The sequence below is a fragment of the Anser cygnoides genome, chromosome 16 (genome assembly GCF_040182565.1).
Source record: "Anser cygnoides isolate HZ-2024a breed goose chromosome 16, Taihu_goose_T2T_genome, whole genome shotgun sequence".
In the NCBI taxonomy this organism is placed as follows: Eukaryota; Metazoa; Chordata; class Aves; order Anseriformes; family Anatidae; genus Anser; species Anser cygnoides.
In genome coordinates this window covers 1,076,169-1,098,736 of record NC_089888.1, presented here as the reverse complement: position 1 = coordinate 1,098,736, position 22,568 = coordinate 1,076,169, and the positions used below count along the sequence as shown (strand labels likewise).

At 68.3% G+C, this 22,568-nt stretch overlaps 3 protein-coding genes across 4 annotated transcripts; 2 read left to right on the top strand and 1 right to left on the bottom strand.

The window, feature by feature from the left end:
- Positions 1-8: 8 nt before the first annotated feature.
- PDRG1 (p53 and DNA damage regulated 1) lies at positions 9-1,706 on the bottom strand. The gene is made up of 5 exons (XM_048050627.2): positions 1,532-1,706; positions 1,369-1,444; positions 1,190-1,264; positions 753-833; positions 9-429 (listed from the first exon to the last, which is right to left on the bottom strand). Exons 1-5 carry the CDS (start codon positions 1,613-1,615, stop codon positions 347-349), a joined length of 399 nt encoding a protein of 132 aa, XP_047906584.1. The 5' UTR covers positions 1,616-1,706; the 3' UTR covers positions 9-346.
- Positions 1,707-6,759: 5,053 nt separating this feature from the next.
- Positions 6,760-17,575, top strand: XKR7 (XK related 7). The gene is made up of 3 exons (XM_066978076.1): positions 6,760-7,242; positions 13,541-13,740; positions 13,895-17,575. Exons 1-3 carry the CDS (start codon positions 6,779-6,781, stop codon positions 14,845-14,847), a joined length of 1,617 nt encoding a protein of 538 aa, XP_066834177.1. The 5' UTR covers positions 6,760-6,778; the 3' UTR covers positions 14,848-17,575.
- Positions 17,576-17,951: 376 nt separating this feature from the next.
- CCM2L (CCM2 like scaffold protein) lies at positions 17,952-22,182 on the top strand. 2 transcript variants are annotated; one of them, XM_048050583.2, is made up of 10 exons: positions 17,952-18,578; positions 18,808-18,975; positions 19,289-19,372; positions 19,470-19,653; positions 20,062-20,516; positions 20,612-20,747; positions 20,865-20,928; positions 21,057-21,204; positions 21,333-21,471; positions 21,666-22,182. In XM_048050583.2, the coding sequence occupies exons 1-10, from the start codon at positions 18,549-18,551 to the stop codon at positions 21,941-21,943; spliced, it is 1,686 nt and encodes a 561-aa protein (XP_047906540.2). In that variant the 5' UTR covers positions 17,952-18,548; the 3' UTR covers positions 21,944-22,182. The 2 variants fall into 2 exon arrangements, with proteins under 2 accessions (XP_047906540.2, XP_047906541.2); XM_048050584.2 differs by having other exon boundaries at positions 17,958-18,578; positions 21,060-21,204.
- The last annotated feature ends 386 nt before the right edge of the window (positions 22,183-22,568 follow it).

Here is a 22,568-nt window from a genome sequence, read left to right as displayed (position 1 = left end):
ACACACAGTTAGGAATGTCCCACAGCTCTGATTTTAATAATCCCACTTGCAAGAGGGTGTTTGTCAGAGGCCGTGAATGTGCCTGTGTTTCAGCATTGCCTCTGCAGTGCTCTGCCACCCAGTCCCCAGCAAGGAGCAGGAAAGGTTTAGAGCCAGAGGAGCTGCAGCTGAGGAGCCAAATGTTCCCCTGTCCGCTCAGTCCATCACCTGAGAGAGGCTCCAGCAACACAGGCGTTCTGGAAATCTTTGAGGCTATGGCTGACGGAGTGCGAGTGCCACGAGTGACAGCCTGAACGCAGCACGTCGAGTGGTGTTTGCAGACAGCCCCAGCGATGGCACCACCGCCTCAACCTTCCAGTATGCGATTGATGAGTTTCATTTCCTCAGGGGTCATGGGGTTCAGGTTAAATCCCTTCAGCTCAGCTTTACCTGTGAGAACGTGCAGGAAATCAGGGTTTTGCTATAAAATAAATTAAGTAGTCCCCATTAAACTGTTCCAGGAATTCTGGGGAGGGCAGGGGCAGCACTGGAAGCTGATACAGGGTTCCCCCATGTGCTTTGGGAGTACATTCAGCACGCTGCTGGGTGACAGCTTCCTAGCAAAAGCAGCACAGTATTGCTGGAACAGGGAAGGAGTTGCAAAGTGACAGGAAAAGAGGCCCCAGGAGCCTCCAGACCTCGAGTTTCTGGAACCTCCTCCTGACATCTGCTCTCAGGCGCTCACTGTAGGGTTCAAGAACAGGAGCATTTACCTTGAGCCTCAAAGAGACGGTTGACCTTGACACGCAGCTCCTTCCGCAGCTTGTTTATCTCCTCATCCAGATGTTCCTGATCTGAGAAAAGAGGGACAGGGATAAGGAGGACTGGGGGCTCTGGGGTTCGCACAGAAACAACACACAACCTGCGGGACGCTCGGTGCTGAAGCGCAGACCTGGGGGCAGGAGGGGCCCTTCTCGAGCCACGTTCCTGAACCTCCAGGTCCCACCTCAGCCCCTGATACCCGCAGGCACCGAGCCCCTGGCAGCCTTGAGCCAAAACGCGCCCTGGGACCGTGCCCAGGGCAGCGGGGCGATGGCAGCGGGGCGATGGCAGCAGCCAGCCTCGGTAAGTGTTTCGGGGCTCCTCCAGAACCCAGCGCCGCACGGAAGCATCGCTCTGCCCGTCTCCAACCTTATCGGGGCCTCCGTACCCTTCTGCATCATCTCCTTGGTGCGGGACTTCGGGAGCTCGACGAACATGTTCCCGAAGCACACCATGGCTTTTCCTGCGGGGGGGGGGGGGGGGAGAGAGACAAGAAGGGGCTCAGCAGAGAACCGGGCTCCCGGTGCTCGCCGCCGGCACCGGGCAGGGCTCGGGGCCCGGCCTCACCGTCGGGCTCCGGGTCCTTGTGCAGCGCCCGCAGGGCCTCGCGGTTTCGGTTGCGTTTCACGTCCAGGTCCACGATCTGCGGAGGGAGAGAGGCGGCCTCAGCCGGGCCGGGCCGGGCCGGGCCTCACCGGGCGGTACCGGGCCGGGCCGTGCCGGGCCGTACCTGCTGCCGCGCCGCCAGCACGTCCTCGGCCAGCTCCTCCACCTCGGCCAGGTAGCGCAGCACGAAGGCCGGGTCCCTCGCCATGCCCGCCGGCCCCGGCCCGCTCCGTCCCCGCTCCCCGCCCGGCGGAGGCCGCGGCCGCGTTCCCGAGTTCCGCGCCCGGAGGGGCCGGGCCGCAGCGCGCCCCCGCGCGGCCGCAGCGGGACCGGGCCGGGAGCGGAGCCCGGAGCTCGGCGCCCCGCTAGGGGAAGGGCCTGCGGGCCGGGGGGTGCAAGGGCCTCCGGGCCAAGCACCTCTGGGCCGGGGATCTGCAGGCCGGGGGTCTCCAGGCCGGGGGTCTCCAGGCCGGGGACCTCCAGGCCAGGGACAGAATCCCAGGATCCCAGAATCATCACCTAGGTTGGAAGAGACCTCCAAGATGACCGAGTCCTCTGACCTAACACTAACAAGTCCTCCACTAAACCATATCACTAAGCTCTACACCTAAACGTCTACACCTATCGCTAAGCTCTACACCTGTACCTCCAGGGAGGTGTTTAAGAGACATTCAGATTCAACCACTTCCCCGGGCAGCCCATCCCAATGCCTAACGACCCTTTCGGTAACGAAGTTCTTCCTAACATCCAACCTAAACCTCCCCTGGCGCAACTTTAGCCCATTCCCCCTCGTCCTGTCACCGGGCACGTGGGAGAACAGACCAACTCCCACCTCGCTACAGCCTCCTTTAAGGCAGAGAGCGATAAGGTCGCCCCTGAGCCTCCTCTTCTCCAGGCTGAACAACCCCAGCGCCCTCAGCCCTCCAGGCCAGGGATCTCCAGGCCAAGCATCTCCGGGCCAAGGGCTTCCACCGCCTCCTTCCCACCCTTCCGAGGTCCCCGCTGCTGCTGTGGCGGGGGGCTCCGTCGGGCAGCGAGCAGACCCCGGCAGCCAGGAGGGCCGGCCCTGCCCTGGGTGCCTCAGGCACGGCACGGCTGCCGGCCGAGGGAAGGGGTCCTGCTCTGCTCGGCCTCGCCTCGAGCACCGCGCGCACCGCGGGACAAGGACATAAAGCTGTTAGGGAGTGGCAGGACCCGAGGGAACGGCACGGAGCTGCGGCAGGGGAGGGCACGGAAGAGGCTCCCCAGGTCACAGCGCCGAGCTGTTGGGAGTTCAAGGAGCGTTTGGACGGCGTTCTCAGACACGGGGTCTGGTTTTGGGTGGTCCTGTGCGGAGCCAGGAGTGGGGCTCCTGGTGGGTCCCTTCCAACCCGGGGTATTCGATGATTCTGTGACTCGGTGGTCCTGCACGGAGCCCAGAGCAGCAGATCTGCAGCCAGCGGTGTCCTTTGTGCTGGGAGGTGCCACTGCGGAGCCTGGAGAGCTGCGGTGCTGGGCGCATGGAAACACTGCTAACGGCTGAGCGGAGCACCAGGCTCACGGCCCTGGTGGGCTGCGAGGTGGAAACGTGCTCTGAGGGATAACCCGAGGGGGGTGCGGTGGCACCCAGCACTGCAGGGCACCGCCGGGGCAAGGGGGGTGGCCACAGGGCATGGGGACAGGGGCGCAAGGTGGTGGCTGGCCGGTGGTCACCGCACTTTGTGTGCAAATAATCCCTGGAGGAAGATTAACCAGATTGGAAGATTACTGGCCCTAATCGCATCAGGTCATTTGTTACAGTTAACTGGAGAGATCTCAGTCTGCGGCAGCATGTGCTAAAATAAGAAGGCTCCCAGTGAAGTGATGGAAATGAGCACTTATGCACAGCATCCTGGCCGGGATGGGAGTGATTCAGGCTCGGTTTGGATTTTTTCCTGACACCAACCAAAAGAACCAGCAGGATTGAGGCTAAATGCCAAAACTGAAAAACACTCCCTTTGGTGGGGGCTGCCGGCTGGAGATTTCAGGGCTGGATTGGGAGGCAGCTGCTCCCCATCCACAGCCTCAGCGTTTGCTCCTGCGGAGTCCCCGTGCGATGTGGGCGCTGGGTCAGCTGCAGAGGGACACGGCACGCGTGGGGCATGGGGCAAGGACCTGCCCTGCCCCTGCAGCCTCACACCGCAGCATCCACCGCAGAGCAACTGGCTCCAGTTTTCTGCCTGGCACGGAGGCAGCATTTGATCCTTAGTGCTTTGATGGGATCAGAAGGCAGCGCGCCTGATTTTCATGTGTGCTGGGAGCATGACTAGAGCTGGAGATGGATTTACCTCCTGGGGACACGCACTTCTCAGAGCAGTGACAAAAAGCTCCATGGGTAGCAGAAGCCCTATGGGGATGGGATGGGGATGGGGATGGGATGGGATGGGGATTGGATGGGGATGGGATGGGATGGGATGGGATAAGGATGGGGTGAGATTGGGATGGGATGGAGATGCTCTGTCATGTCCTGGCAGCAGTGGGAGATGCTCAGTGGCCATCTCTGGGGCAGGCTGTGCTGGTTGCCAGCACACACCGAAATGCAGGCACGGTTTCACCAGGGCTGTTCGGATGCGGGGGGCACAGCTCAGCACAGGCGTGTGGGGAGCTGCGGCTGAGCCTGCTGCGGCAGGAGGCATGGCAAAGCCCTGGGCACCTGGAGAACGATCCCAGGGCAGCAGTGGCTGCTGGTGCTGTGCTCTGCAGGCCTCTCCTGAGCCAGGCTCTGAGCCAGCCACAAATCATCACGGCCTTCCTCCTCCTGGATCCGGCGCCACGGGCAAGCCGCTTGCTTGGAAGCTGGACTCAGCCCGGAGACCGGAGGCCCATTTGGATTGATTGCATGTTTATGTGCCCTCCTGGGAAACTGTGCAGCCGGAGCGAGCGGCCACCCGCCCGCTGCCACGGGCTGGTTTGCATCACTCTGTGTTTTGCTGTGCAAAGAGAAGGTTTGGGTTTCAGCATGTTCCTTTTTTTTTCCTTGCAGCACTTTTATTTATGCAGCTAGAAACCCTCCCTGCCTGCCTGCTGACAGCTGCATGGGAAGGCTTCAGGGATGTTTATAGTTTTTTTTTCTCATTTTTCCCTGTGACTGCCAGGGTCTGTTGTTAAGATAAATCAGACATCAAACCACAGTCACCGCGTTTTCAGACTTTGGACATTCAACTCCACTTTCGGAGGGGGCGTTTCGGGATCTGAGGAGGAAGGCGGCTCCTTTTCCCCCTGGTTTCCCCATCCCCTTGCCCTGGGGCTGTGCCCACCATCACCCTTGGGTTGTGGCACTGGCTCTGTCCTATCGCCCGGCCAGGACAGGCCCCTCAGGGCTGGGGGTGCCCAGCAGCGCTCAGATCCCCCTCATCACAGCGAGTTGCAGCAGGTCCTGGCCAGCAGGCTCCGGAGGAGCCCTGGTGCTGAGCGGCCCCACCAGGCTCCTTTCTTCTGGCTCCAGGATGCTGGGAGCATCCCCTCCCCCAGGCAGGCGTTTGCAGAGGGGATCTGTCAGGAGCATCTCAAGGTTAGGCGTTTAAGTCACATTACCCATGCTAATACATGCAGCACTGGGAGCCTCGCAGAGGGCCTGACTCTGCTCCCTTGGGCTGACGAACGCCTTCCTCCCCCAGCCCACTCCCTCGCTTCACGCGCCAGCACCCAGACTCTCCCCAGCTTCGGGCTGATCCCCTCGCCGCTGTGCAAGGCGGGCTTGGGAAGCTGGCCACGTTTTCTGGGATAAAACAGGCTCCCCCTCGCTGCGTGCTGCGGCGTGCCAGCCGTGGGCCAGGCTCCGTCCACGCGTTCGGTTCCTCCGCCCGCAGCCGCGCCGGGGCGAGCCTCGGGGGCTGCACGCAGCGAGCGAGGGTCCGTCCTCCGGGCTGGGGCTGCCGTAACGAGGCAGCTGCCTTCATGCGCTCACCCTCCCTGGAGACACCCTGCAAAGGAGCAAAAAGCCCTTTCCCTCCCTCTCGGGTCCCCCGGCGCTGCTGGCACCGAGCGGTGGTGGGCAGCGAATGGAGCGGGGCCGAGGAGCGGGGCAGGACCAGGGCGCAGCTGGCACACAAAGCCCGGTCGGTGCCCGAGGTCTGCCCGGAGGCCTTGGCGCTTCACCTCCGTGGGGCTCCTCGTGGGATTTCCCAGAGCTGGGTCCCTCCTTCCGAAGCAGGGCTCGGGTTCAGGCCGGCAGGTCCTGGCTGCGGGGGGGGGGAACAGCCCCAGCGGCTCCCCCCTTCCCTCCCTCGGGCTGCCCTGGTAGGGGCCTGGTGGCCTTGGGCAGGAGCCTGGCGGCTGTGTCCTCATGGTGTCCCCATGTCCCTGTGTCCTCGTGGTGTCCCCGTGTCCCTTGGTGTCCCCGTGGTGTCCCCATGTCCCCATGTCCCTGTGATGTCCCCATGTCCCTGGGGTGTCCCCATGTCCTTGGGTGTCCCCATGTCCCCACGTCCTTTGGTGTCCCCATGTCCCCGTGTCCCTGGGGTGTCCCCATGTCCTTGGGTGTCCCCATGTCCCCACGTCCCTTGGTGTCCCCATGTCCCCGTGTCCCTGGGGTGTCCCCATGTCCTTTGGTGTCCCCGTGATGTCCCCATGTCCCCATGTCCCTGTGGTGTCCCCGTGTCCCTGTGATGTCCCCATGTCCCTGGGGTGTCCCCATGTCCTTGGGTGTCCCCATGTCCTTGGGTGTCCCCATGTCTCCACGTCCCTTGGTGTCCCCATGTCCCCATGTCCCTGTGATGTCCCCATGTCCCTGGGGTGTCCCCATGTCCTTTGGTGTCCCCATGTCCCCACGTCCCTTGGTGTCCCCATGTCCCTGGGGTGTCCCCATGTCCTTTGGTGTCCCCATGTCCCCACGTCCCTTGGTGTCCCCATGTCCTTTGGTGTCCCCATGTCCCCACATCCCCGCGCTGGGGCAGCAGAGGCACCGCACCTCCGTGTTCCCAGCCCCCCCCCCGACCCTCCCCGTTCCGTGGGGCCGGCCCCGGGGGCTGGGCCGGGCCCGGGGCCGCTCCCGCTGGCACCGCGCAGCCCCCCCCCGGCCGCCGCGGGGGCTCGGCGGGGACCGGGCGGCCCCGGCGGGCGGGGAACCGGGACCGGACCGGGGGTACCGGGTGCCCATCCCGGGGTGGGGGGCGAGCGGGGGGAGGCCCCGCCGGTACCGTGCCGTGCCGCTGGAGGGGAGGGGGAGGGAGTTTCCCGGGGCGGCGGGGGGGGGGGGGGGGGCGGTGCCGGTGCCGGTTCCCGGTGCCGTTCCCGGTGCGGCGGGCGCGGGGCGAGGCCGGCGGGGGCGGGCGCTGCCGGGGCGGGCTCGTCGGTGCCGTCCTCCCCCCGGAAGTCTCCCCCGCTGCCTCCTTTCTCCTCCTCTCCCCGCAACATGGCCGCGAAGTCGGACGGCGGCGGCGGCCCGGCCGTGAGCCTGGAGAGCCCCGGGGGCGGCGGCGGCGGCGGGGGGGCGGTGGTGGTGGTGGGGGGCGGGAGGCGGGCGGGGGGGGTCGCGTCCCCCCCGTCCCGGCGGTACCGGCTGCGGGACGGCTGCTGGGTGCTGGGCGCGCTGCTCGTCTGCTTCGCGGACGGCGCCTCGGACCTGTGGCTGGCGGCCCACTACTACGTGCGGGGGCAGCGGTGGTGGTTCGGGCTGACGCTGCTCTTCGTGCTGCTGCCCTCGCTCGTGGTGCAGCTGCTCAGCTTCAGGTGGTTCGTCTACGACTTCGCCGCCGGCACCAAGGGCAGCGCCGGCAGCACCAAGGACAGCGCCCGCGGCCCCCGCGGCTGCTGCCGCCTCTGCGTCTGGCTGCTGCAGGGCTGCATCCACCTGCTGCAGCTGGGGCAGGTCTGGAGGTACGGGGGGGTTGGGTGGGGGGTGTCACTGGGGGGGGTGGGCACTGGGATGGGGTGGGATGGGGCTGGGGGGTTGCATCCACCTGCTGCAGCTGGGGCAGGTCTGGAGGTACGGGGGGGTTGGGTGGGGGGTCGCTGGGTGGGGTGGGAGGGGGCTGCAGGGCTGCATCCACCTGCTGCAGCTGGGGCAGGTCTGGAGGTACGGGGGGGTTGGGTGGGGGGTCGCTGGGTGGGGTGGGAGGGGGCTGCAGGGCTGCATCCACCTGCTGCAGCTGGGGCAGGTCTGGAGGTACGGGGGGGTTGGGTGGGGGGTCGCTGGGTGGGGTGGGAGGGGGCTGCAGAGCTGCATCCACCTGCTGCAGCTGGGGCAGGTCTGGAGGTACGGGGGGGTTGGGGTGGGGGGTCGCTGGGTGGGGTGGGAGGGGGCTGGGGGGTTGCATCCACCTGCTGCAGCTGGGGCAGGTCTGGAGGTACGGGGGGGTTGGGGTGGGTGTGTCACTGGTCGGGGTGGGGGGGTCACTGGGATGGGGTGGGATGGGATGGGATCAGATAGAATAGGGCTGCAGGGCTGCATCCACCTGCTGCAGCTGGGGAAGATCTGGAGGTATAGGGGTCATTGTTATGGGATGGGGGAGTCACTGGGGTGGCATGGGATGGGATAGGTTGGGATGGGATGGGGCCGGGGGGCTGCATCCACCTGCTGCAGCTGGGGCAAGTCTGGAGGTACGGGGGGGTCACCAGGATGGGGGGGGGGGGCTGGAGGGAGGGGCAGCGTGCAGCAGGGACATGGGGGGATGTAGGTTGGGGTGGGAAGGTGAAGCAGGGGCCTGGGCAGCTGGGATGGGCATGGGATCGATCCCTCAGGAGGCACAGCAGGAGGAGCAGGGGGTGGGGAGCCCCTGACAGAGCCGGGCTGCGGGTGTGGGTGGCCGTGGGCAGGAGCTGGCACCGGGAGCCCGCAGCCCCGCTGGTGGCACAGGCCCGCTGGCCCCCGTGGCCTTATCCTGGGGGTTTGGGGTGCTCCTGGCAGCCCTGAGCACCCCTGGCTCAGAGCCTCCTCCAGGCGCGTCCCCAGGCTCCTGCTTGCAGCCGGCTGGGGGTGTAGGGGGGGTGTCTGTGCCTCCCCGGGGGCTGCCTCGCTGCTGCCTGCCCCTTCCCGGGCCTGAGGCTGGGCAGGGAGGGCGAGCGGCGGGCTGGTCCTGAGCAGCTCGAGCCCCTTTGCCTGCAGCTCCGCAGAGCCTCCAGCAGCCCGGGCTGGGGGCCTGTTGGCAGGATCATTTCCCTCTGAGCACCTTCCTCCCCTGCGCGATGGAGCGGTGCCGCTCCCTCCTCGGCGCCGTAATGGAGCTGGCTCCTGGGGAGGCTGGGAGGGAGCGGAGACAATGGCAAATTCCTGAAACAATGCCCTGAGCAAGCCGCGCTCCCCGGGCCTGCTTTGGTGCTGCTTCCCCTCGCGAGCTACCGTAGTACGGAGGCAGCTCTAGTCCTTGTTGTTGTCTGCACGCGCTTTTCTGCTGCTTTGCTTGGGATGCTCCAGGGAGCACTAACTTTGTTTCACGGCGCACCGTGCCCTGTGCCAGGGAGGCTCCTGCCCCTTCCCTCCCCTGGCACAGCCACCCCCTGCCCCTCCCCGCTTTGTTCTGCCCCACGGCAGCTCTCGGTAGGGGCAGGATGGGTGCGAGCCCCAGGATGGGTGCGAGCCCGGCCTTTGTGTGCTGGGAGAGCTGGGGAGGGGGAGGACGGGGCTCCCAGGGCCGCTGGCTGCAGAGCCCCCAGCAGCAGCCCCAGGGCCCCGCGGGTGATTGCTGGGGCCTGGCCTGAGCCGGGGCCGTGCTGCGGTCAGGGTTTTGCTCCCGCTTGTGTCGGCCGCGTCTCCTGTCTGCTGCGCCGCGGAGGCTCTTAAGCCAATTAAAGCGGGAACTCGGCACCGACCCTCCAGGACATGCTGGGCGCAGGCTGCAGCTGAGGCTCTTCCTAATCTCGGGATTTGGGATTTGCTCGGGTGACCAGTTAAATGCAGTTTGCTAAACCCATTAGTGGGGTTGGATCCGGTGCAGGTGGATGTGACGGTTTAAGGAGTGCTGAATTATAACCGAATAAATACTGCATGTGCAGGGAAGGCTTTTCCCTGGCCAGGGCGCCGGGGCCCTGCTGCGCCCCTTGCCAAACACCTCCCCCTTCCCTGATTTATCTGCGCGGCCCTGGCCTGGGCAGCCTGGATTCCCTCGGCAGCTCTCACCCTACAGGATCGATCGCTGCGCAGCGCCGGCCCCAGCTGCGCTCCGGCCAGGACCCCCAGCTCACACAATTGCAGCAGCTTCCCGGGTGCGAAGGCGTGCTAGCCGCAAGCACCGACCTCGAGACCGTCCCAATTGAAAGCTGCTGCGAGAATCGAGAATCCGCGGAAGGTAGCTGCAATCGGCACCTTCACAATGCACATGGAAATGTGCTGCCGTGGGTGCCCTCTGGAGACGTGGCGGTGGCAGGAACGTGCTCGCGGCCGGCAGCCCCAGCGCGGGGCAGCAGGATGCTCCCCGCGGGTGCTGGCCGGGGGCAGGGGGCTGCTGGTGCCAGCCCCGCGGGACGGAGCCCCCCCGCGCGCCTGCTGGGGTTTGGCAGCTCAGGAACTCTTCCCCGCTCTGTTCACAGAAGGTCAGCAGCTTTTTTGCCACGTGCAGAAACACCGCCGGGAAGGGAGGTCCGCCGGGACCTGGTCTCCCTCGTGGTGACAACACCGGGAGCGGGCGAGGGGCTGGTCCCCGCATCGCCCCGCGGGTTGGCAGCCGGGGATGTGCGGGGAAGGAGGGACGTGGGGGCCCTCGTCCATGTGTTGGCGTGACGTCTGTGGCACACGGGGCTCTCCCCGACCCGAGTTTGCGGGATGTGCGATGCATTAGGATGGCTGCAGCGGGAGAGCAATCCTCTCCTTGTTTACATACAGGATTAAGGGATGACATCCCTAATTACCTTTCAGGAAAATTGCACTCTGTATCACTTGCTCTTGGACTGCGGGCTCCCTCCGGCTCCTTCACCCAAGGACGATGACTGGTGGCACTGGTTGTGCCAGGGCCTGGCTTTTCTCCTCGCGCCTCTTTTCTCCCAGCGTTTGAGGTCCGGAGGCAGCCGCAGGGACTGCGTCGGGGCAGCGCTGCCCAGCAGAGCGGCTGCAGATATTTACCAGGGGTGATCCTGAGCGCTGGGCACCGGGTCGGTGACGAGCGCGGGGGTGACCGATGGCTGGAGCTGTGCCGCCAGGACCCGCGTTGTGCTGCGGGGCTGGGGGCGAGCAAACGGTGCTGCTGCCCCGCTCCTGCCCCAGCCCTTGGTGGAGATTTTTGTTAGATTGGGCTTTTTAATACAAAGGAGGCAGTAATTAGCCCTACGAGCTCTCTGCGTTGGTTTCTGCCTCATCATCAGTTTTTTGAAAATTAAATGATTTTTTTTTGTAAAGTAATTGATTCTGTATTTCTCGTGCAGCTGCTGCTGCGCTCAGTTCATAAAAACCTGGCGGTGCTCCGTCAGTGCACGCGGGGATATTTTCCGGGGCTGAAACACAAACCGTGCGATCAAGCGCATAACAAATAAGAACCAACATTTCATTCTGGCAACTTGATGGGAGACGAAATCTCATTTTAATGAGATCTACGGAGCTGACAGCAAGATGGGAGAATAATTGAGCCCCGCCAAAAGCGGGGGAGGCCGAGGGTCACTTGTTGAGCGCCGAGGAGCCGGGGACCACGCACGCAGGAGACGTGCACGCTCGTGGCTCCCCGTCCTGCTGCTGCCTTCGTGATGGCGATGGATGAACACGGCAGCTGCCGGGGCACCACGGGGACGGCGCTGCTGTAGGGTCTGCGCGTGTGGGGCCGTTGTGTGCTGCAGGCAGCAGGGTCGTGGCGATGATGAGCCCGGTCGGTGACTGATTACAGGGAGAGGGCAGGTTGCTGGTGTGCGGGCGGGCCGGGCTCCTGCCTCGGTGTCCCGGCTCTGCCGGGGCTGTGGGGCTTCACCGCCGAGCCCGGTGCTGGGGCAGGGAGGCTGAGTGTGCCCCGGGACCGGCTGCAACGCCCTGCTGCACCCCGAGCTTTGGGGCTGGGGAAGGTGCCGGGTGGCCACAGCCTCTCCTTGCCGAGCCACGGGCTGCAGAAAGCTCTAAATTCGGCTGTTCCTCCCGGGCTGCGCGTTCCAGCCCCGCTTTTACGTTAAGGCAAAGAAACAAAGCGGGGACCAGGAGCCTGCGGGGTCGTGGGCCAGCACCTGGCAGCGGTTGGCACGTGGTGAAACCGGGCTGGAAGTACTAAAATCACGTCGTTTGCTGACAGGAGTGGCTTTGTGTGGCTGCCAGTGCTCGGAAGGTCTTTGCGAGACTCTCAGGGGGGGATGGATGGGGCAGGTGGTGCCGGGCTGCCAGGGGCTCCACCGGCCTTGCTGGGGTCACTGTGTGGGAAAGTGGCTTTGGTCCTCGCCAGGGTGCTCCCCCGGCGTGGGTCTGTGCTTTCCCAGCCTCACCACGCCAGGACACGGCTCTGCTGTCCCCTGCACGCTGAGCAGAGAGGGTTTTGGTGGGACTGCAGGCTGCCGGGGCACGCGGTGCTGCTGGCGACACCGGTCGTGTCCCCGAGCTGCTGGTGGAGCCCCGCTTCCTTCCCCCCGGCCTCCCTCTGTCCCCGCCGCCCCGCTTGGCTGCCCGAGCCCCCTCCAGCGCCGACTCACGGCACAGCCCAGCAGGATGCGGCCGCTGCTGCCCGGCGCTGGGCTCTCCTCCAGAGAGAGGAGGCTGCAGAAGGAGCCATACGGAGCTGGGCTGCAGAGAGGGGGAAGCCAGATGGGAAGCCTGAAATCAGCCCGGCTGAGCCCCGGCCTCACCGGGGCCCTCGGGCCGCCCCGGCTTCGCGTGAGCCGGGTGGGGGGACGCAGGGGGCAGCCCCGCAGGGTGCTGGAGCCGATGCCCTGCGGATGCCCGGTGCCCCCTCCCTGCCGAGCGGCACCAGGAGCCCCGTTGGGCCGCTGGGTGCTGCCGGGTGCTGCCCTCCCCTCCTGCCCGCTGTGGCTGTGAGCGGGGCTGCCTGGGGCAGGAGCAGATGGCGGCGGCAGCGGGGCGGCTGGGGGGCCGCGGTGGTGCCAGCTGATGGCCCCCACCACGTCTCCGGGTTGTGCGACCCCCGGCCCTGGCCGAAGGAGAGGCTCAGGAGCTCGGCCGTGGCCACGGGTGCGGGAGGCCCCGGGACGTCCCCGCAGCAGGAGCAGGGCCGGCTCCTGCCTCCTCCCTGCTGATGGATGAGCCGAAAGTGCTGGGATCAGGGCTTCTCCCGGCACTCACGGGCTAATGGAGTCGGCTGACAGCGTTTTATGGATCTGATATAAAGGCCATCAGTTTGCGTGACAGTTTTACTAGGTTGGGAGGAAGCTTTACGGTCTGACTTCCTTTTGCTTAATCTTTCTGCTTTCGTAGTCATCCGTCTCCCTCCTCTCCCCCCAAACCTGTGCGCGGTCGGTGCGGAGCAGCCGGCGGAGGTGGCTCTGCCCGGGCACGGCTGCTTGGGGACACCCCGCACGCCCGGCCCCGTGTCCCCTCCTTAGGGCAAGGAGCGTTTCCCTGCGCCCTGTGGCTGCTGGAGCTGGCCCAGTGCCGCGGGAAGGGGTCCCCGGTGACTCAGCCGGTGCGTGCGTCGGTGCCACGCGCAGCTCCGCTGACCCCCGGCCGCTGACCAGATGGCCGGGGCCGGCGCGTGCCCGTGCCCGCGGCCCTGCCAAGAGCCGAGGCAGCACCGGCACAGGCGGACGGGGGCTCCCCGCGGGCACCCCGCACGACCAGCTGGTCCCTCCTGCTCCCTCCTTCCTCTGCCGCCGCCTGCCTGGGGCAGGGGGAGGCAGGGGGGGCTGCGTGCCAGCCGGGGCGAAAATATCCCCTTTGAGACCCAGCCGGTGGGCTGGGACCGCGGCACCTGAAACGCTCTGGGGGATGAGGAGTGGGGCCACGGGCTGAGGTCCCCATCTGGGGGCAGGAACCAGACCCTGCGTGGGGAGAGAGGGCGCAGGGGAGCGGGCGCTGGGCTGGCTTGGCACGACCTGTCCTTCCCTGGCATCTCAGGGCCCCACGTGGAGCCGCTGCCTCCTGGGGCAGCACGGGGACGCGCACAGCACCCCGCTGCCCCGCGCCTCTGTGGCAGGAGGATTTCCACGGCCTCGGATGGGAGGGGAAATGTCATGTAGGAGCACGGTGGCGGCAGCCCCGGGGCACGCCTGGCACAGAACGCGGCAGGGGCCGTTCTCATGCCCCTGCCCCCCCCTCGCGCAGGTACCTCCGCACGCTGTACCTGGGGCTGCAGAGCCGGTGGCAGGCCGAGCACCGCCGCCGCCACTTCTACTGGCGGATGATGTTTGAGAGCGCGGACATCAGCATGCTGCGCCTGCTGGAGACCTTCCTGAAGAGCGCGCCCCAGCTCGTGCTGCAGCTCAGCATCATGGTGCAGCAGAACAGCATCGAGCCGCTGCAAGGTAGGGACAGCCCCCCCCCGGCACGGCCCCCACGGCTGGGGAGGGGGGCTGGAGGGGCCCGGGATGCTGCTGGCCAGGAATGGCCCCAGCCCCGTGTCCCCCTGCCGCCCTCGACCCCGCTTTTCACCGCCCCCTCCGCGCTCTGTGCCCGCAGGGCTCTCGGCCTCGGCCTCGCTCGTCTCCCTGGCGTGGATGATCGCCTCCTACCAGAAGGTGCTGCGGGACTCGCGGGAGGACAAGCTGCCCATGTCCTACAAGGGGGCCATCGTGCAGATCCTGTGGCACCTCTTCACCATCGCCGCCCGCGCCATCGCCTTCGCCCTCTTCGCCTCCGTGTTCCAGCTCTACTTCGGCATCTTCATCGTCACCCACTGGTGCATCATGACCTTCTGGATCATCCAGGGCGAGACGGACTTCTGCATGTCCAAGTGGGAGGAGATCATCTACAACATGGTGGTGGGCATCATCTACATCTTCTGCTGGTTCAACGTCAAGGAGGGACGGAGCCGCTACCGCATGTGCATCTACTACGTCATCACGCTGTCCGAGAACGCCGCCCTCACCGTCCTCTGGTTCCTCTACTACGACCGCGAGACCACGTCCGACTTCGACGCCTTAATCCTCGTCTGCGTGGTCAGCTCCAGCTTCGCCCTCGGCATCTTCTTCATGTTCATCTACTACTGCCTCTTGCACCCCAACGGCCCCATGTTCGGCCCCCACGCCGGGGGCTGCATTTTCCGGCAGCAGCCGGCACCGGCGCCGGGGTCCCCCGCGGACGCCGTCACCAGCCCCCCGCGCTCGCTGCCGCGGACTACAGGGGGGGAGCGGGAAGGGGCGCCGGGGGACCGGGACAGCTGCGTGCCCGTCTTTCAGGTGCGGCCCTGCGCCCCGCCGCCGCCGGCCGCCCGTGCCCCGCGGACAGAGGGCCCCGTCATCCGCATAGACCTGCCCAGGAAGAAGTACCCGGCCTGGGACGCCCACTTCATCGACCGGCGCCTGCGGAAGACCATCCTGGCGCTGGAGTACGCCTCCCCGACCACCCCGCGCCTGCAGTACCGCACCGCCGGCGCTGCCCAGGAGCTCCTGGAGTACGAGACCACCGTGTAGGGCGGGCGCGGGGCTGCCGTGGCACCCCCCACCACCACCACCCCGGCCGGGCTGTCCCATCTCTTCGCAGCGTTTTGCCTTTCTTTTCGGTTCACCGGCGCCGAGGGGTGACCGCGCCGAGCGCCCCGCGGGCAGGGGCCGGTGAGGTCCCTTGGTGCTATCCCCCCCCCCCAACGCCGCCCTCCTGTGACCCCGCTCCTCGTCCCACCCGGTTCTGCGCCGGGGGCTCCTCCTTGCCAAAATACCTCACCCGTGCCTGAGCCCCGCAGCGCCTGGCTCCCGGCAGGGCTGGCCAGGTCGGCGGCGCAGGGTGGGGACCGTGGGGCGCCCCGGGGCTCGGGGGTGGTGGGTGCCGCGCTCCGGTGAGGGGCTTTGGGCACGGTGGGGCATGGCGCAGGGGATATGCAGGGGACACGGGCGGTGGGACTGGGCCGTGGGGATGCTGGAGAGGGGCTGTGCTGGGGTGTGGGGGGCTCCTGTCACCCCCAGGGGAGCAGGTGGCGGTGGGGAGTGAGCAGGGGACAGCTGGGGTCTGGCCACCCCCCCATGTCCCCTGCTTCCCCAAGCCCCCCAGGTCCCGGGGTCTCCCTTCATCTCAGCCCTCGGTTCCCCCCGGTGTGGGTTCTGGCTGTGCCTGCGCCCCAGGGGGCCCCCGCTCCGTGTGGGACGCAGCCCCCAGCCCTGAGCCAGGCCTCCGATGCCGGCCGGGCGGTGTGGGGGGGTGGCTGCACCCCACCATCCCCTCCCGCCCTCCTGGGAACCGCTTCATCGCATCGTGTTTGTTTTCACCTGGTAGGTGACATTTGTGTGACATTTTCTACCTCCGCTGACGCTGGTGGGGCAGGGCCTGCCTGGCACCGGGGGGGGTGGGGGGGGCATTGCAGGGTGGTGGCATCGCTCCCGGGGGCTCCCCAAGGCCGGATTCACCCCCAGTCGTTCTCTCCCCCCCTTCCCCAGCTGGGAGCATTTCCATCCACGCCCCCATCAGCATCAGCCCCCCCAGCTCAGAGGTGTGAACCCGAGCCAGGATCCTGCCCCCGGCGCCCCCCAGTCCCCGCAGAGGAGCGGGGCTGCCCCGCGTCTGAATGTGTGCCCTGCTCTCGCGGGGCCCCTGCCCGAAGGGCTGTGCTGAATGTACCCCCCCGTACCCCTCCCGTGTCCGTGTGTCCGTCCTCTGTGTTTGCAGCTGGGTCCGCGGGGCAGAGCTGCCGGCCTCCCCGGGCCGCGCACCGCTCGCAGCACGTGCAGAGCCCCCCGGCACGCACCCACAGCCCCCCCGTGCCTTCCTCCAGCCCTGGTGCCCCCCCAGTCCCCGAGCTGTGCTGGCCCCCCGGTGCTGAGCTGTGCCCCGGGCTGGCAGCCCTGCCCCAGCCCCGCCGTGCCCCTGCGGGCCAGGCTGCTGCGGGGTCCCCAAGGCGCAGCGGGGTCCCCAAGGCGCAGCGGGGTCCCCAAGGCGCAGCGGGGTGCGCGGTGCCGCTGGTGCCCCCTTGCTTTTTTTTTTCCCATTTCTCCGTAGCTCGAAGGCCCCGGATGACTGCGGGCTGGGATGGGCCGGGCTGGGGTCACTGGTGCTAACTGGTGCTAACTGCAAGCCTCGGAAATCCTTTCGGAGGAGGAGGGCGTAGAGCATCGCGGGGTCTGGGCAGCGGGCTGGCCCCCCCGGGACCCGCACTCCTCCTCTCCCACCAGTAACGGGCAACAAAATCCCCCATCCAGCCGAGCTCTGGGGGCAGCCCCGTCCAGCCGGGCTCTCAGCGGAGGAGGCTTCTGTTATCCTCAGGGAAGCACGACGGGAAGATGGGACCCGGGGGGGGTTTTGGGGTGCGGGGGCAGCCAGGAGCCCCCCGCGGCCCTGGGAGCCGCCGCGCGGTGCCGTGCCGGTGCCGGTTCCTGCACCCTCTGCCCGTGCCCCCAGGGTTCGGAGCCACACAGCCTGGGGTGATCTGCGCCCCCCCCACCCCGTGCTCTTTCCCCAGGGGGGGCGCGGGTCGGAGGGACACTCTTCTATGCACTCAAGCCACGGTACCCTCAGCCCCGGGCTGCTCCCGTGTCGGGGTCAGGGCAGCGGCTGCAGGAGCCGGGGCTGGCTGCGGTGCGGCGTGGGGCTGCACGTGGCGCTGGGCCCCCTCCCCGCACGCAGCTCCACCTGCACCGTGCTTGCAGCCCCCATGCCTGGCCCAGTCCCGAGCCAACGGGGCTGAACAGCCAGCGCCGAGGGGGGGCCGGTGGCGGTGGCGGTGCCAGGCCATCAGCACCCGCTGGGGCTGCACCGAGGGGGCTCGACGCGGGGCTGAGCTGGGTGCTGTGGGGCAGGGGCAGCTCCGGGGCTGCTCCAGCTCCCTCTGGGAAAGGGGGTCCTGGTCCCGGGGTGGGGGGCAGGATGGGGCAGGCAGTGGGGCCGCCCCGGGTTCAGGGAATGGGGGGGGGGATGTGGTTCGGACCGGGGCTGAGCTCTGCTGCTCTTGGCCGGGGCTGTTTTCTCCCCGGAGGGGGCGGCTGGGGGCTGCGTCCCAGCCACGTCCCCACGGTGCTCGGGACCGGGAGCCCGGCTGTCACGTACTGTAAATACTCTGTGTGCCACCTTCTTCTCTGGGACCCTCGGCGCGGGCAGGGGGGTGAGCGGGAGACCGGGGTCTGACCGAGACTTTTTTGTATACCACAAACTTTTTGTATATTTTTAATTTTGCTGCAACATGAGATATTAAATTCATTTCAATAAGCCCTGCCTGCGGGAGCTTTTCCTTGCCGGCGCCTCCAGCTCTCCCCGGTCCCCACCGGTGGCTCCAGGTCAGGGCTCTGCAGCGGAGCAGGGCTCTGCGTGGCCGTGCCGGGGTGCTGGGGGGCTCTGCCCAGCCGTGTTGGGGTGCTGGGGGGCTCTGCGTGGCCGTGCCGGGGTGCTGGGGGGCTCTGCGTGGCTGTGCTGGGGGGCTCTGCCCATGTTGGGGTGCTGGGGGGCTCTGTCCTGGGGTGCTGGGGACACTCAGGGACAGGGCAGGATGGCTGGGGAGGTGCCGCCTGTCCGGGGCGCGGGGCCCCCGCTGGCACTGCCCCGGCGCAGCAGCCGGCAGGGAAGGGGTGCGCGGGCAGGATGCGGTGTGCCGGGGAGGAAACTGCCAGACGCGGCCCCGTCCCAGCTCTCCCAGGCCGAATTAACTCCCTGCCGGAGGCCCTGGTCCCCATCCAACCCCCGGACCCACAGTGGGCCTCGAGCCCCATGGGCAGCCGCGGGGTCAGGGTGCTTTGGGGGCTCCTGCACGGGATCCAGCTGGAGCCTTCCCCCATGGCAGGGCCACTCGCAGGCAGGGCAGGACGGGGGCAGCGAGGGGCAGGGAGCCCCCGGGGGAAGCCACAGGGAGGGGGCTGCTGTGGGGCCGTGGGAGCCCCGGGGCAGCGAGGGGCAGGGGCTGCTCTGCTGCCTGGTCCCGGGGCACCCCCAGCCCCAGTCCCGGTCCCGTCCCAGTCCTAGCCCTGTCCCAGTGCCAGCACCAGTCCCAGTGCCAGTCTTGTCCCAGTTCCACCGCAGTCCCAGTCCCAGTCTGAGCCCAGTTCCAGTCCCAGTCCTGTCCCAGTCCCGTCCCAGCCCAGCCCAGCCCAGCCCAGCACCCCCGGCGGGGCAGGAACTCACATCAGAGCCGTCCTGGTGGAGTTTCCGACACAGGAAAACAACAAAGGCGTTGGACGGGGAGGACGGCGGCAGCGCCATGGACGGCGAGGCCAAGAGGGGGAAGAAGGTGAGCACATTTCGGGGGCTGCGGGGCGGGCAGGAGCAGCCCTGCAGCACTCGTGGTGCCTGGAACGAGGGCTGGGGAGATGGGGGGGGGGTCCCCACCTGCTATCCCCTGGGGCCGAGCCCTCAGGTGGGGCAAATTTGGGGACCCCAGCGAGGAGGAGCCGTGCAGTGCCAGGGCTGAGCCCCCCACCCCATGGTGACGTGCCCCCGCACCCCGCTGTCCCTCGCAGGGCTTCGTGTCGCCCATCAAGCGGCTGGTTTTCCCCAAGGCCGCTCGGAAGCCGGCGCTCCGCAGCAGCGTCTACCGGCGGCCGCTGCACTCGGTGCCCCTCTACCCCCCCGACTACCTGATAGACCCCCAGATCCTGCTGCACGACTACGTGGAGAAGGAGGTGAAGGTAACGGGCTTGTGGGGGGGGGGGGGCAGGGACACCGGTGGCCACACCTGGCGTGCGGAAGGCCACCACCCACGGTGGCCAGCAGGGTTCTGGCCCCCTCCTGTCCTGGACAAACACGCAAGGGGGGGGGGGGCAGGTTGGGGTGCGGGCAGGCTCCCCACCACCCCACCCCAGGGAGGTGCAGGCTGCCCGTGGGGCCGTGGCGGTGGGAGGACGCAAAGCCCCAGCCCCTCTGCCCCCCAGGGCTGGCCTTCCTCCCACAGGGCTCCCCCCTGCCCTCCCCAAAACCCCTTGTGGCTTCGCCCCCCCCAAGTTTTTAGGGCACCTGACCTGGGTGACAGCCTCCCTGAACCCCTCCAGCCGGGATGAGGTGCTGCAGCTGCTGGACACCGCCAGGGTAAGAGGGTGCCCGGCACCCCATGGGGACGTCCCCGCGCTGCCCCGCGGTGCCACCGGTCCCCCCCCCACGACCCGGCATGCTCTCTGCCCCACAGCAGCTGAAGGAGCTGCCCCTGCAGACGACGCCGGAGCAGGACAGCATCCTGAGCCTGTCCGCCCGCTGCCTCCTGCTCACCTGGCGCGACGACGAGGAGCTGATCCTGCGCATCCCCACGCACGAGATCGCCGCAGCCTCCTACCTGCGCGACGACGCCCTGCACCTCCTCATCCTCAAAACGGGTGCGGGCGCCCTGCTGGGGTCCCAGAGCAATGCGGCCGACCCCGAGCACCCCGTGTGCCCTCCCGGGGCGGCAGCTGTGCTCCCAGCACCGGCTGCATTTAATGGCGGTGGGAAAGGATGCTGGAAGTGCCCCCCCATACATCCAGCCCCAGATGGGGCACGGGGGCTCCGGTGCTGTGACCACCAAACCAGCCGCAGCTGTCCCCTAATCCCCCTGCTCCCACCCCACAGCAGCCCCCACCACCCAGCCCCACCGCCCCCAGCTCGCTGGGCCTCCCTTATCCCCCTGCCACCCCCAGCCCCTCTGCTTCCCTCCTGACCGGGGGGCCAGGGCTGAACTGGGAGCCGGGTGGGCTGGGGGTCACAGCCCCCCACTCTGACACCCTGTCCCTCCTCGCTGCCCCCAGGCCTGGGAGTGGACCCGGTCCCTGCCGGAGCACACCCCGAAGTGGCCCCGGTCGGTGTGCCGGAGGCAGCCCCGGCTGAGAAGCGTCCGGGGGGCGCGTGGCCGGAGCCGGGGCGGCTGGGGGGCCCGATGGAGCGGCGGCACACCATCTGCAGCCTGGACTGGCGGGCGGCGCGGGGCGGGCAGGAGGGCCGGCAGGGCGGCAGCCTGGAGCGGCGGCGGGGCGGCAGCTGGGAGCGGCGGCAGCGTGGGCGGCCCTCGGGGAGCTGGGAGCGGCGGCAGCCCTGCGGCGGCAGCTGGGAGCGGCGGCGAGCCGGCACGGCCGGGGGCAGCTGGGAGCGCGGCACCGGCTTCGGCAGCTGGGAGCGGCGGCACGCCGGCAGCAACCCCCTGGACCCCCAGGAGCCCTGCCCCGACGCCTACTCCAACCTCGTCATCCTCGCCGTGCCCAACAGGGTGAGCGGCCCCGGCGTGCGCCCACCCTTCTGGCATGCGCCCACCCCCCCCCCGGCACGCGCCCACCTTCCCTTCTCCCCCCCTTCCTGCTGCAGGATGCCGCCGAGGAGTCCTGCGCGCTCATCTGCCAGGTCTTCCAGATCATCTACGGGGACCAGAGCATCGAGTGCGTGGACCGCGCCGGGTACCACTACACCTCCACGCCCACGCGGCCCTGGCTCTCCAGCAGGAGTGAGTGGCTGGGGGGGGGGTGCGGGATGCTGCGTGGGACTGCATGGGGCTGGGGTGCTTGGGCACAGCACGGGGGGCACCTGCCCTGGCTCTCAGAGCTCCGCTCTCCCTCCCCAGGTGAGAGCTGCCGCACGGACGGGACGTACGGCTACGACGCCGACTTCAGCTGCTGCAGCTCCTTGTGAGTCCAGCTTCCCCTGGGTGCCCCCGTGGTGGGTGCCTGTCCCAGCTGCACACCCCCCAGCCCTGCCCGATGGTGGGGGGGGTGCCAGGACCCGCTGACCTCCCCCCCCCGTCCCTGCCCTCCAGCAGCAATGGCTCCGAGACGTTCGAGGCGTATTACAGCGGGGCCTCCTCGCCCTCCTTCCACCAGTCCCACCACAGCCTGGCCACCGCCTGCAGCGGCAGCGACCAGAGCAGCGCGGGGCTGGAGCAGCTGCAGGACTACATGGTGACGGTGAGGGCGCGGGGGGGGGGGGGGGCCCGCTCCTCTCTGGGTGCCGGGGAGCAGCCGGCCGGGTGCGGGGCGGTGGGGCTGGGGCCGTGCGCTGCCCCCAGCCCCGACCTGTCCCCGTGTCCCTGCAGCTGCGCAACAAGCTGTCACCCCAGGAGATCCAGCAGTTCGCCCTGATGCTTCGCGAGTACCGGCTGGGCACGCCGGTGCAGGAGTACTGCGCCGACCTCCTGCGCCTCTACGGGGACCGGAGGAAGTTCCTGCTCCTGGGTGAGTGGCCCCAGCAATGGGTTACTGCATCGTGTTGGCCATGCCCGTGTGTCCTTTGGGGATGGGGAGCGGGTCCTGGGTGTGTGCCAGGGGGTTTTGGGTCCCCGCTGCTTTGTGGATGCCCCTGCACCGGAACGGGGCTGGCTGGCACCCCTTGGGCACGGCCACCCCGAGCCTCACGGCGCCTGTCGCAGGAATGAGGCCCTTCATCCCCGACCAAGACATCGGGTACTTCGAGACCTTCCTGGAGAGCATCGGCATCCGCGAGGGCGGCATCCTCACTGACAGCTTCGGCCGCATCAAGCGCAGCATGAGCAACACGTCGGCCTCGGCCGTGCGGAGCTACGACAGCTGGTCCCTGCGCTCCGAGTCCGAGTCCTTCAACCGCATGATCACGGACATCACCCACGACATCGAGGCGCTGGCGCGGGACGAAGAGGAGGAGGAGGAGGAGGAGGACAACTATCTGTGAGGGGCTGCTGCAAGCCGGCGGGCCCCTCGCTGCTCTCCAGCGCGGTGCTGGAGCTCCAGGCCTGCACGGGCAGCGTGCCGGCTGCCTGGCGCTGTCCCCGCTTTGTCCCCACGGGAGGGGACAAGGCTCCGCGCTGCCCTGGCAGCTCTCGGCTGGGCTAGTGGCGGGTCAGGGTGCCCCCCCCAGCAGCGCCCCGTGCTGTAATTTTTGCGGATCGCAATTAAACGCCCGGGCTGGGAGCAGCCGCCGTCCTGATGTCCCGGGGCAGCGCCTCGGGGGCCCCCCCGGCGGGACCGGGATGGGGCAAGGGGGGGGGAGCGGGGCGGGCAGGGGCCGGGCTGCCCGCAGAGCTGTCCCTAACGGCGCTGTACCCAAAACCCCGGACGGCGGGGGGGGGGGCGGCGGGGGCTGCTCGGTGCCACGGGGGTGCCACACGGCCCCTGGCTGCCGGCGCCCCCAGCCCACCCGGGGGCGCTCGGGGTGACGGAGCCGAGCGGGGGCCGTGCGGCGGGCGCCCCGGGGACACCGGGGCCGGGAGAGGAGCGGCACGGCCCGAGGGGGGGGCTCCGGCTGTCCCCGTCCCTGCCCCCCGGGGGCGCGGCGCTGGGGGCGCGCTGCGGCCGCC

Coding starts and splice junctions, on each gene's coding strand:
- PDRG1 (XM_048050627.2), bottom strand. CDS start 1,615: ATGGCGAGGGACCCGGCCTTCGTGCTGCGCTACCTGGCCGAGGTGGAG. Junction 834..1,189: donor CAAGGAGATGATGCAGAAGG/GTACGGAGGCCC, acceptor CTCTTTTCTCAG/ATCAGGAACATCTGGATGAG. Junction 430..752: donor CCGTCTCTTTGAGGCTCAAG/GTAAATGCTCCT, acceptor ACGTTCTCACAG/GTAAAGCTGAGCTGAAGGGA.
- XKR7 (XM_066978076.1), top strand. CDS start 6,779: ATGGCCGCGAAGTCGGACGGCGGCGGCGGCCCGGCCGTGAGCCTGGAG. Junction 7,243..13,540: donor CAGCTGGGGCAGGTCTGGAG/GTACGGGGGGGT, acceptor CCCCTCGCGCAG/GTACCTCCGCACGCTGTACC. Junction 13,741..13,894: donor CAGCATCGAGCCGCTGCAAG/GTAGGGACAGCC, acceptor CTGTGCCCGCAG/GGCTCTCGGCCTCGGCCTCG.
- CCM2L (XM_048050583.2), top strand. CDS start 18,549: ATGGACGGCGAGGCCAAGAGGGGGAAGAAG. Junction 20,748..20,864: donor GCCCTGGCTCTCCAGCAGGA/GTGAGTGGCTGG, acceptor CTCCCTCCCCAG/GTGAGAGCTGCCGCACGGAC. Junction 21,205..21,332: donor TGCAGGACTACATGGTGACG/GTGAGGGCGCGG, acceptor GTGTCCCTGCAG/CTGCGCAACAAGCTGTCACC.